Source organism: Carassius carassius, chromosome 4 (genome assembly GCF_963082965.1).
Source record: "Carassius carassius chromosome 4, fCarCar2.1, whole genome shotgun sequence".
In the NCBI taxonomy this organism is placed as follows: domain Eukaryota; kingdom Metazoa; phylum Chordata; class Actinopteri; order Cypriniformes; family Cyprinidae; genus Carassius; species Carassius carassius.
The window spans coordinates 27,893,778-27,905,470 of NC_081758.1; the positions used below are offsets into that span (position 1 = coordinate 27,893,778).

Sequence of the window (11,693 nt, forward strand, 5' to 3'; positions counted from 1 at the left end):
TATTGAATACTGATGTATCAGAAAGAAATTGCATAACTTTGATCAAAACGGCAATCAAACTCATTCATGAAATCTCAGCATTAATACCGATACATTAAAAACACTAAAGTGTAAAAGTTAAGGAAACAATTTAAAGAAAATGAAATGACGTAAAAGCAAAAACAATTATTGCTTTTTATGACTCTGATATTTAGAGAAAATTCTAACTGTTTAAGTAACACTGTACTGCATTTATCAACAAAACATTACTTCGCTCTTCTCTGGCTGTCTGAAATGGACAGAGATCTAACAGTCAAAGACGTGTCACATGCACTTTCATCTTTCTCTTTAAGATGCTGATGTGTAATAGGAAAGGACCTTTTAATATAAAAATAAATAGTTTTTCACCAAAAAAAAAAAAAAAAACAATGTCTGTAATGTTGAACATTACAGTATTATATTGGTATTCTAAATTGTCAATTAATGTTCATTTCTTATGTTAAACGTGTTGATTATGTTAGGTCTAGATAAACCAGAAGATTTAATATTATAAAGTCACATTACAAGCATATTGAAATTTCACCAATGATATATAAAGTGTTATAGGAAATTATTTGTATTATAAACATGAACTTCTTGTTACCCTGTTTGAAATGGATCTTAAAAGGGGATGTCAATTTTCTAAAAAAGTAAAATAAAAATAAAACTGTAAAAAGTATATACAACTGACTGTATTTTACAAGTTCAATAATTGCACAAAATGATTGCTGATGTAACAGTTCATCATCATCTGCTGCTGCTATAAAATAAGCTGACAGACTGTCTATCTCAATTACTTTTGTCCAACAGCTTTTTAGTACCATGAAAGAAATTACAGGAGCAGAGCCAAGATAATAAATAGTTAGCATATAACATTTTAATCTCATCTCTTTGTATTGCATTAATTGGAAACCACAATTCAGCTCTGAAAAACGCTATTGTGATTTTTGTTCTCCATTGGCTATTAAAATGTGCAAAATCAGCACAGACTAATTGTCAAAGTTCTATGTGGGCAAAATATTCACAAAACACCTTAATAAAAATGCTCATTCTGACCTATTTGATTACGCCTGATAAATCGTCATTGCAATGACAAAGTTCATGCATTTAACAATCGCTTTCAAAATGGAATTAGACTTCCGTCCAATGGTTTTTTTTTGTCACAGCAGTCGTGACTCCAAGGAAATTAAATCGTATCGTTGCCTTGCTTGAAATACACATGCTCCCAAACCACTGGTTCCCAAATGCAGAAGAAGCTCCAGAGATTGCGCAGGGTCCCGCGGTCAAAAGGGTTTTCATCCACACCGCAGTGCTTGAGGTAAGAGATTCGGTGTTGAGACATGAACTCCCATGTGGTGGTATTCAGGGACACCAGGTATAAGTGAGAGCCCAGGAGGAGAAGCACGGTCAGGGACAGGACAGCCACCGCCGCCGCTGCTCCCAGGAGCACACCGTTGCTCCTCAACCACAGCTGCCAGGTGGGAGCGTGACTGAAGCCAGACCTGTACGAGATAACTGTGAGTCCAGTTTAAAGAGATTTGCTTCTTGATGAAATGGTTTGAGAACACCTTTTAAAGTTGAAAAAGCATGGGAACTAATGCACTTAGGACTATTATGTCCATTGGCACTGCTGGACATCCCAGGTTATGATGATTACATTTTAAATGTTTTATGCATTTAGCAGACGCTTTTATCCAAAGCGACTTACAGAGCATTCAGGCTAACAATTTTTAACAATTATTTTTTTTCTGATGATGTAAAAGTATTACCCGTATTTTTCGGACTATAAGTAGCACCTGAGTATAAGTCACATCAGTCCAAAAATACCTCATGATGAGGAAAAAAATATATATATGTCGCACTGGACTAGAAGTCGCATTTATTTAGAATCAAGAACCAAGAGAAAACATTACCGTCTACAGCCACGAGAGGGCGCTCTATGTCTTCAGTGTAGACTACAGGAGCACTGAGCAGCATAGAGCGCCCTCTGGTGGCTGTAGACGGTAATATTTTCTATTGGTTCATTTCTCTTGGTTCATTTCTCTCGGTTCATGTCAAATTAATTTTGATAAGTCGCACCTGACTATAAGTCGCAGGACCAGCCAAACTATGAAAAAAGTGCGACTTATAGTCCGGAAAATACGGTACTACCAAAGTCTCTCTAAAGGTATTCTATATTCTTTGAAATTACTCACCAGGCCATGTACAGTCCCCACAGTAAGACAACAAGCTGGACAGCCAAATAAAGCACAAACCAGCGGTGATTTCTCTCCCCAACGCAGTTCTCTATCCAGGGACAGTGATGATCATAGCGCCGCACACAGTGCTGACACGTCTGGCAGTGTTTGGATCTCATGGGTTGCTATGTCAAAGTGTGGATTCAATATTACAAACAAACTAAGCAGTCTTGTCTGTACATGAATAAACCTCTATATTTATGCACTTAGTCCATCTTTAATAAGTGTCAGTGCACCTGTACCAGACAGCGTCCGCAGCGCCGTAGACGTATGGACTTGGTGCTCTGTGGAATCATATCCTGCGTTTCTTCTGCAATACCAAGTGTGAACTGAAATACAGTCAGATGATGCACGTTTGCTGTAAAATGAGCGTTAATGAGCTGATGAAGCATCAATCATAAAAATAGGAATATATATATTACTTTGATCAAAATGATCTTACTAAATCTTACAAAAGGGAATTACTTTTGATTAAATGAATCGGTGAAATGGTTATTATAATATCACCACCATGACGAAATCCAAACAGCAGTCGACTGTATGCAGCAGAATGAGGGGTGGCACTAGGCTTGCTATTAGTTACGCAATTGTACATTTGCTGAGGGGTATGTAAGCTCAGTGTTGTCATCTTTGTGTATGCTATTTCGGCTAAATGTAACTAGTTGAGCTTTCATAAGTCCTTTTCTGTTCTGCACCCCAGAAATTTTTTTAAATGTAAGAACGTAAGAGCCCTTGAACAGATCTAATAAGAAAACAAACAAAAACGAATGAATGAGTTATGTTATTTTCTTTAAGTAGCTGTGCATTAAACGATTTGCCAAGCTTAGGTTATCATTTTTCTTTTCTGCAGCACAATTTTTGTTTGGAAGCATGAAACTAACAGGATATTTTAATCAGATATTTAATCAATCATTAAATCATAAACAGATAAAAGCTGCTCCTGCTCCTCTACTCACTCCACTCCGATCCCATTACTCTGCTTTAGGGTGGCAAAGATCATTTTTAGGGTGCCCCTTGTGGACACGGCCCTGAACATATGCCCATCCCTTACATCTATTATGTATTAACCTGCAAGTCACAGTCATCAGACAGGACAAAGCCAGGATCCATGAGAGAAACTGCAAAGTACAGCAACACGGACACCAGGACCAGCAGCACAAAGAGAACGGGCAGTGTGAGCTCCCCCAACTCCTCCTGTCTGCGGAGGTCTGCATGGAAGCAGAAGAGTGAGTAGAGTGGAATACAGTGGCACAGAAATTAAAATAGAACAGTATAATACAATAAATTTAAGTAAAATAAAACAGTGGTGTGGAAAAGTGCAGAACTGTGGCAGCCCATATGACATATTAAATGCTGGAATACACTAAATGACTTTTAAATCTGAACAGATCTTAAAACATTAGTCTTCATAAACTTATCACATTAGTAAACAGATGGCATCATGCACTAAACGACTGCCTGAATTAATCGCCTCAATGTGAGGAAGACAAATGAAAACCATGTGAAACTGGCTTTGACTATTGGCAGCACCAACATGTTCAGAAAGATCTGGGCAGGAGTGTGTAGTGCATTCAAGCCTTAAATGTCAATTATGAGATAAAAGCTTTGTCATCATTTTGATTTTATCTTATAATTATGATTTACTATGTCAATCTGATCATTTTAATTTGCCATACATTTTTTGCCATGACATTTCATCTCATAATTTTGACTTTTTTGCATAATTTCTACTTTTTTATTTCATAATTTTGAATTTTTATGTCACAATTTAGCATCTCATTTAACTTTTTGGCATAATTTCATTTTATCGAATCTTTTCTTTCGACAGTGGAAAGTGTGCAGTAGAATAGAATATAGCAGAGAATGGAATGTAAACAGTGTGCTAGAGCAGAATAGTTAGAGATCATCTAAACAGGACTGGACCTCAATCACAGTGATGCAGAATTCTGTTCATCATATAGCTGCTGTAGCCATCAAATAACACGTCTATAGATGAGGCAGATATTCTCACAGTAGAATCAGCATCTGTTAAGAGCACTTACCGGTGTCGTGGAGGAAGAGAATCAACGTTATAACCCATGTCAAGATGACATGAGCGGTCCTCACCAGGAATCCTGATCCGAACACATTTTTGAACATCCTAGCATATTTCTATATACGCCTAAGCATGCATCCTAAGTGTGCTCGAAGTGAAATGCATCTTATTCTCAGACTCAGACCTCTGTAGGCAGCTAGCTGTGTTAGCCAGCTCATAAGAAACCCAATTACATTCCACCTGTCAAGTGAGCTCCTGCGCTAAATTCCAGAACAAGAATCATTTTAATCACAATATTTCACCCTAGCATGTAACTTTTTATGCTGCACATCTAATCCAGCAGACTATAGCATCGTAACGCAACCGAAGCGCGGTACTTCATTTAGATAATTTGTTTATCTCGCTCTAATGAGCTTGTTGATGCCGTTGCGCTGCTTAGACGTGAACCGTGTAGATGTCACGTTTCCTATTGGTCAGCTGTGGTCACGTGACGTCTTAGCTAGAAACTGGGAAGCAAAGGCAGAGCCAAAGGAAAAGACAACACAATATCTGTAAATGCGTGTGATTTTATTGCTATGGTAAAGTTGTATAAAATGATATACTATGCAAAACAAGGCGATACAAACTAATAAAAAGATGTCATTGTATTTTGTAATCATACAACATTTTGCACACAATTTCCACTCTAACCTTTTGAAGAATTATATATAATTATGTCATAATTACTGGGGTCAGTAAGATATTTTAATGAAATGAATAGTTTTATTCAACAAGGATGCATTACATTGACTGTGACTGTAAATACATTAATAATTTGTTACAATACTTTTTATTATTTCAAATGAATGCTGCATTTGAACTTTCTATTCATCATATAATCCATGGGGGAAATTACAGTTTCAAAAACAACTGTTTTTTAACACCATTGATAAGAAATGTTTATTGTGCCCCAAATTTCATGTGACAATGAAGACTGGGGTAATGGCTGCTGGAAAAAAAAAAAAAAAAAAAAAAAAAAAAAACCCTAACATTTCTAAATATATGAAAACAACTTATTTTAAGTTGTCATTTCCCAATATGACTGTTTTTTTTCTGTATTTTTGATAAATGCGGACTTGGTGAGTATTTTTAAATATCTTACCAACCCCAAATTTCATTTATTTATTTTTGATTAGTAAACATCCCTTTCATTTCTTTTTTAAATATTTGCCTGGCCCTGGTCATAGTGGAATCCTCCGTTGGAAACATTATGTAGTTTGCACAAGATTCTTGGCTTCATTCTCATCAAGTAGAAAAGGGGACTTCAAGTTTTTCTGTTTCAGCAGCTTTTCCAGACCCTGCAAAACACAGTTAAAATATAACCATGTGTCATGGAGGGTAAAAATGAAAAAAAGGAAAGAAAGAGCGGTCGCTTGTACTCTCTCCTGAAAACAGGAACACTACTCTGACATCATACGCTCTGTTTCACATCATGCTCCATATGTTCACACTTGCTTCTTATTATTTTTTCACTCTGGGCCTCTTGCCTATTTTTTGTACTAACTGTGACATTTTGTTATCAAACAACTATATGCAAAACACTTTAAAATATTGCAAAACCAAAAATGTTAACCTAAAATTAATACCTCGCCAAAGTATGATACAAGTGGAGAGATTTCACAGATTGCTGGGGGGTCTTCATTCTGTGCCATACTGCAAAAGAAAGAGTAGGCCAAGTTATTATAAACCACACACCATCTTAGGAACTGCATGAATGGGTAAATTCCTTTCAGGTGAAGCCAATCTAATGGTATTGGATTCATAACAAGAATGGACATTTCTAGAACATATCCTGCTCTACATCTGGTGAGGTATACTGTACTTGAGGAAACTTGCAATGAAGCATTTACTGTACATTAAGTGATTTTAACCAAAACAATCCCTGGTAAGACATGATACTTATTTACCTGATATGACTTAATGACTTAATATTTTTCTACTGATTCAATAAAGGGTATGTTGTGTTATTACCTATGTTTTGGGGGGATGGGTTTATCTTGCTCATCCAGGAAGTTTCCACCAGCTGCCAGAGCCCAGCGGTAATGTTGTGCTAACAAGGATCGGCGTGCTGTAGTCGGTGTGTCCAAAGGCAGCCCATCAGCATTTTTTAGGGGTGAGAATTCCTCCTCTCTCAACACCTCAAAGGCGACAAATTTCCTGCATAAAAACAAAAACAGATGATGGCGATGAAGATGGCGATAGCCGAATTTGCCCAAATTAACAGTAGTTGTAAAACACACTTTGAGAACTGAAAGACGTCAAAGACAAATTTTTCCATTTTGATGCCATTGGGCTTGGTTGGTTTCACCATGTTCCCTTCTCCATCCACAAATGGCACTTTCTTGATTGCCACATGCTGCTTCAGCTGACTTTCAAACTTTCTGCAGGGAAAAAGCATTGAAATATGAATTATTTTGTACAAAGGGCTTTGTTTACAGATTAGCCTGAATCAATATGTTGCTAATTCTTTAACAAATGCATGGATTCTGGGAGCATGTGCTTTTTAGGTGAAGCTTTTTAGCTTCTGACTAGGCAAACTGGTACATTTAGATTTTAGGTGTCCTTGTACAGTCCTTGTCCTTGTCACACCTACACTATTACACATGACCTACCAGAATCAGTTGCCATTCATAAATCTTCTCATTTTGCCTCATGGGATAGTAAAGTGTCCATCGAATACATACTTCAAAATGTTGGCGTAAGTTGTAGATCATCCAGGTGCTTTTTGAAAACAATTAATTCGGACATACTACTCGTATTTTGACCTACTGTTTTTTTTGCATATTATATAGTTGGGAAGTATTCAATTTCGAAAAGCAGATATTAGGGGTTAGATATTAATGGCATCTTCAAGTTATTAGATTGTTTACTGATAATTTTTTTATTCATTCTATTATATTACAACAGAACATGATAATTGTGTATTTTATATAATATAGCAGAAATGCCCTTTATGGACAATGGAAAGTTGACTTAAGAAACACTTAAGGAATTGGGATTGAATATTAAAACTGTGTGTCGACCACATACTCAGCCACTTCCTTTAAGAAGCCTCGGGAAAAGAAGTGGTTGCAGATGTTCCCAGCACTGAACAGGAGCTCTCCTCCTGGGCCTCGCAGCTCTGCGGTCTCTGGTTGGATCTCACTGTACTCGATCACCTGATACAGACCATCCACACGACACACCACTCCAACAGGCTCCGCAGGATACGCCTTATCCACCACCTGACCAGAATAAAGGTAAACATATCTAATTAGGTATAAAAATACATTAATAATGGTAAACAAATAATGAATGGGATCTAATTTGGACCTACAGACTGAATATTTTTACCTTGGCACCACAGTCTGCTCCTTTGTTTACACTAAAGCCAATAAAGACTGGGTCTGCCATCTTCACCAAGATGTTGTCCACACAGTACACATGAAGATACTCCACACCCCTTCTCTCCATGTCCTCTAAAATCTTGTTGTCCACAAGAGCACGATATAGGCCGCCATTTCCATCTTAAGTGAACATAGGCATGAGATGCAAGCATCATTTGGTTTAAGTGACTGAACTAAAACAATTCATTAATTTAATAATTATTCGGCTATTTTCATACAGCTGATGAAAATATAACCTTCTGTTGTATTATATTTTAATCATTTATGAACCCCTCTCTGACCTGGTGCCATGGCTATTTTGTTCTTCTTTTCCAGGATGATCTTCCCATCAAAGCCTACGGCTGGTATCATTCTCTGCTCAAACATGACTACGTTGGCTGGACAAAGACCAAAATATTCATTGTCTCTGAAGAACTTCTCTGTGGGTCCCAGAGTGAACTCACTGGTCATTATGTACCTGTTCACATATCATTAAAAGATAATTCAATACATGTTCTTCTGTCATTTGGAGCGTTTCTTCAACTACAATAACTTGAATGTCGCAGGGGTTTTATCCTTATCCCATACTTTACAAAACTTGATACAAATATGAAAACCATTAATAAAAACCTTAATTATTAATGTTTTAAACTATGGTCTAAATATATATATAAATAAAATGTATTTATTTAAATTATATATATATATATATATATATATATATATATATATATATATATATATATATATATATATATATATTTACATTTATTACACAAATTACAGTAATTTACACAAATTACAGCTGTCCTTGGTTTTTAAGGTCATTTCCACCACAAAATTTGACATGTGGTGGAAATGACATTTGTTGGTTGAGAGAAAAAAAAGACGCGTGTCCAAAAGTGTTCATAGTTAGCAGAAAGCACAGAATGACCCTAAACTGAATAGCAAAAAAGAGCCATACCATGGTATTGTGCACCTACAACCATGCTTCACATTGGCCAGCTCTTGCACCTTCTGGATACGCTCAGCTTGGATCTGGTACAGGGTTTTCCCACTTGGAAGCCCAACATTGTACATGCCCTTGGGATATGGCACTCCAAGTCGAGTCCCCTGACCACCAGCTAAAAGCAAAACAGCCACTCTGTCCTGTGAAATCTGCGATAACCCTGAGGACAGAAGTCTTTCAATGTAATGTTACTTTGACCACATTGTAAAAATTAATAAAGCAGTTGCTTTATATTATTTTGTAAACACTGGAGCTGTACCTTCATCACCCCACATCTTAAGTCTTTCTTTGTCACTTTTACGCACACTTCCGATGAACTCTGGAGGAACGGGCTCCATGCGCGCGTCTAGCCGACCATCAGCACTCGAGTGTCGGCTTGCAGCCTCAACAGCTGCTCGGCAGTGCTCGAGTAAGTCTTCGGGCTTGAGCTGAGAAATCTCCTCCAGAAGCGTACTGCTTTCTTCCGCAGAAAGCTCAGACCAAAACTGTAAAACATGGCTCTGCCCTGCAGTTTCTAACCTCGCTTTAGCAGCCTCGAATGACAACATTTCTCCCTTCTGGAAAGAATGAATGATCCGACAACAAACTCCGAGTCGAGTCGACTCTCTTCAGAGGAGACCGAATACGTGTTTTCACTGCTTGCAACTCGTGATCAGTGTGTGGCTGGTACAATAAACGTATCACTTGAGTTGCATATAACTGGCGAAATAACAGAAAACTACTGTCAAGGCATATTTAGTTTACACGAGTCATTTAGGAACTCCCCTTATGGCTGACTGTGTCTTAAAAATGTAGATGCTTTGGCTCCTCACTAACAGCTCGCATCAGTTTAGGTATCAATGTTTAGGTATAGGAACGTCCCAAATGCTGTCTAGGTAGGCAGCTCTGTAGGTTTCCAAACACAGCCAGTATTTACTCCATGTCTGCTGATGAAAGACTTCCTCAGAAAGCTAACCGCTGTCATGTGATTAGTCTGCGGCGCTGCTCTCCTTCCCCTTTTACTGTGACGAATCACTTTACATCAGGGATCAGTTCAATATAAAACTTATTTTGACATATTAAATATGACTGCTACCACTTTATATTAATCAGAGATTAACAGCTACAATCATTATTTAAAAAAATGCAGTTCTATTCGATTAACTGAAGAATGTATGATGCAGAGATTTGAATGAACTCTTTAAATCTTTCAACTTTTTTTTTTAAATGGACCAGTTACTTACTAAGATGTAACGAGTAACCTATTCAAAAAACCCATGAAAACAAGGTTTTACTGTTTAAATGTGAAAAGCCTATGGATCTAATTGAGATAAGTTATAATTTTTATAAATTAAGTGCATTTATCAATGTATTCAATTGTTTAATAAATTATTACTATATAAAAAATAAACTTTAATCTCCTTTGAAAGGAAAAAAATGGCTTTGTGTTTTTCTTTGTGTGTGTATATTATATATAGAGATTTTTTAGTAATAAATACCAATTATTTGAACATGTTATCAGTAGTTTCTTTCAAATAAACACTTTCTTCAAGGGAAAACAAAATAATTAGTTGACATTTTTAATAGACACATGAAAGAAAAAATGTTAAGACTGACCAAAACATTATTTGAATAGTTAAATATTTGTGACCTGGGATAGTTAAAAAAAACTACACAAACTAGAGACCCAACTTCCAAGAACATAATGAAGAATAACTTTATTTAACAGTTATTTTACAAACAGAAATATTTTCGCTTTACATTCAATTTCTGCATTTAAGAAGACATCGTTTTTATTTCCTTTTTTGTCCAGTAAACATGGATTTGCATTGATTTGCACATCTCTGCATCAATTAAACTTCACAGATGTGTCATCACATCTAGATATGTTTTGCAGTAGAAATATTTGGATATTTTATTAGCGTGTATGTTTATGATACTCGGGGGACCCCAGCAACAGTACATATTGATATAAATGTAGTAAACGTGGTGCATTTACACTCACTAATTTCCAGCTGAACAGTAAGGCAATAGATTGCAGGCAGTCTCAAAGGGCGGCATTCCTCGATTGTGCTGAATGCCACAAACACATACAAATCTAAAGCCTTTAGTCTCAGGACAACCACACAAATGGGTCGAGCTCACAAGTCCAGAGGAGTAGAAAGATTTCTCCTGTGAGAAACAGTGAAAAAAGGTGCAAAATGCAAAACAAACAAAACACAAGCTGCATCCATTATGAGGCAGGCAATACAGTTTTTAAGGCCCTGTAATGTCTCTACAGTGCAATTTGTGCATTTTCAGACGAGACACACATACATGCATTACAAAGACTTAACTGATTCAAAGGGAATCACGCCACAGCTGAGTTCCATTCATTTCAACCACCATTAGGACACAGAAGGGTGTTTGCTGTTTTTCACTGATCCTAGTCATTTATTTTCTGATTAAGAGGCTTGAGAAAGGCAAACTGATCCTAAGCTTTCACAAACTCTGCATACAACTTATAAACATATCTCAATAGAGAAGAGTCTCAGGAGTCTCATCTGCTCAGGAGTATCTGAGAGCTGAAAATCAAATCATTAGAGAAAGATTTCAGTCTGACATTGACGCCATCTCCTTAAGTTTCCCCCAAGTAGTCGAAAAGCAGCGTTATTTTATTTATAAATAAGGCAACTAAATTAACACTATGGTCTTGTAGAATTACAAAGGGCGACAAGCCATTGAACTGGAGGGTTTTTGGACTTAACATGCAATAGCTGTAAGTGCAACTTATTTTTTTCCTTGTCAGTCAAAATGCACATCAGGGTGCTAATCCTGAAATATTTCATATGCAAATAAACAAGATACTTGCCTACTGCTGCAGAGTCGAGTCAACTACATTTTATTTTTTTCAAAAGAGATCCTAACCTATACTATGCCTTTAGTGTTTCCTTTACAAAAACGGTCCCCCAACCTAATACAAACATTAAACACAAATGCTGAAAAATAATATTTACTTAAAATCACAGCCA

General features: G+C 36.7%; 2 protein-coding genes across 2 annotated transcripts; both read right to left on the minus strand.

Moving 5' to 3' along the window:
- Nucleotides 1-71: 71 nt before the first annotated feature.
- Nucleotides 72-4,754, minus strand: LOC132139668 (palmitoyltransferase ZDHHC12-B-like). Its single transcript, XM_059548193.1, has 5 exons — nucleotides 4,298-4,754; nucleotides 3,324-3,463; nucleotides 2,492-2,584; nucleotides 2,214-2,380; nucleotides 72-1,520 (listed from the first exon to the last, which is right to left on the minus strand). Exons 1-5 carry the CDS (start codon nucleotides 4,392-4,394, stop codon nucleotides 1,205-1,207), a joined length of 813 nt encoding a protein of 270 aa, XP_059404176.1. The 5' UTR covers nucleotides 4,395-4,754; the 3' UTR covers nucleotides 72-1,204.
- Nucleotides 4,755-5,291: 537 nt separating this feature from the next.
- LOC132139669 (UDP-N-acetylhexosamine pyrophosphorylase-like protein 1) lies at nucleotides 5,292-9,617 on the minus strand. The gene is made up of 9 exons (XM_059548195.1): nucleotides 8,963-9,617; nucleotides 8,659-8,863; nucleotides 7,997-8,172; nucleotides 7,663-7,835; nucleotides 7,360-7,553; nucleotides 6,570-6,710; nucleotides 6,301-6,486; nucleotides 5,916-5,982; nucleotides 5,292-5,627 (listed from the first exon to the last, which is right to left on the minus strand). Exons 1-9 carry the CDS (start codon nucleotides 9,249-9,251, stop codon nucleotides 5,538-5,540), a joined length of 1,521 nt encoding a protein of 506 aa, XP_059404178.1. The 5' UTR covers nucleotides 9,252-9,617; the 3' UTR covers nucleotides 5,292-5,537.
- Between the last annotated feature and the right edge of the window lie 2,076 nt (nucleotides 9,618-11,693).

Excerpts from the sequence above, each read along its gene's own strand:
- LOC132139668 (XM_059548193.1), bottom strand. The coding sequence starts at position 4,394 with ATGTTCAAAAATGTGTTCGGATCAGGATTCCTGGTGAGGACCGCTCAT. Across the intron at positions 2,585-3,323 it reads CTGATGACTGTGACTTGCAG|TTCACACTTGGTATTGCAGA; the intron begins GTTAATACATAA and ends ACTGTATTTCAG. Across the intron at positions 1,521-2,213 it reads TGGGGACTGTACATGGCCTG|GTCTGGCTTCAGTCACGCTC; the intron begins GTGAGTAATTTC and ends TATCTCGTACAG.
- LOC132139669 (XM_059548195.1), bottom strand. The coding sequence starts at position 9,251 with ATGTTGTCATTCGAGGCTGCTAAAGCGAGGTTAGAAACTGCAGGGCAG. Across the intron at positions 8,173-8,658 it reads TGTAGGTGCACAATACCATG|GTACATAATGACCAGTGAGT; the intron begins GTATGGCTCTTT and ends ATATGTGAACAG. Across the intron at positions 7,554-7,662 it reads GAGCAGACTGTGGTGCCAAG|GTGGTGGATAAGGCGTATCC; the intron begins GTAAAAATATTC and ends TATTCTGGTCAG.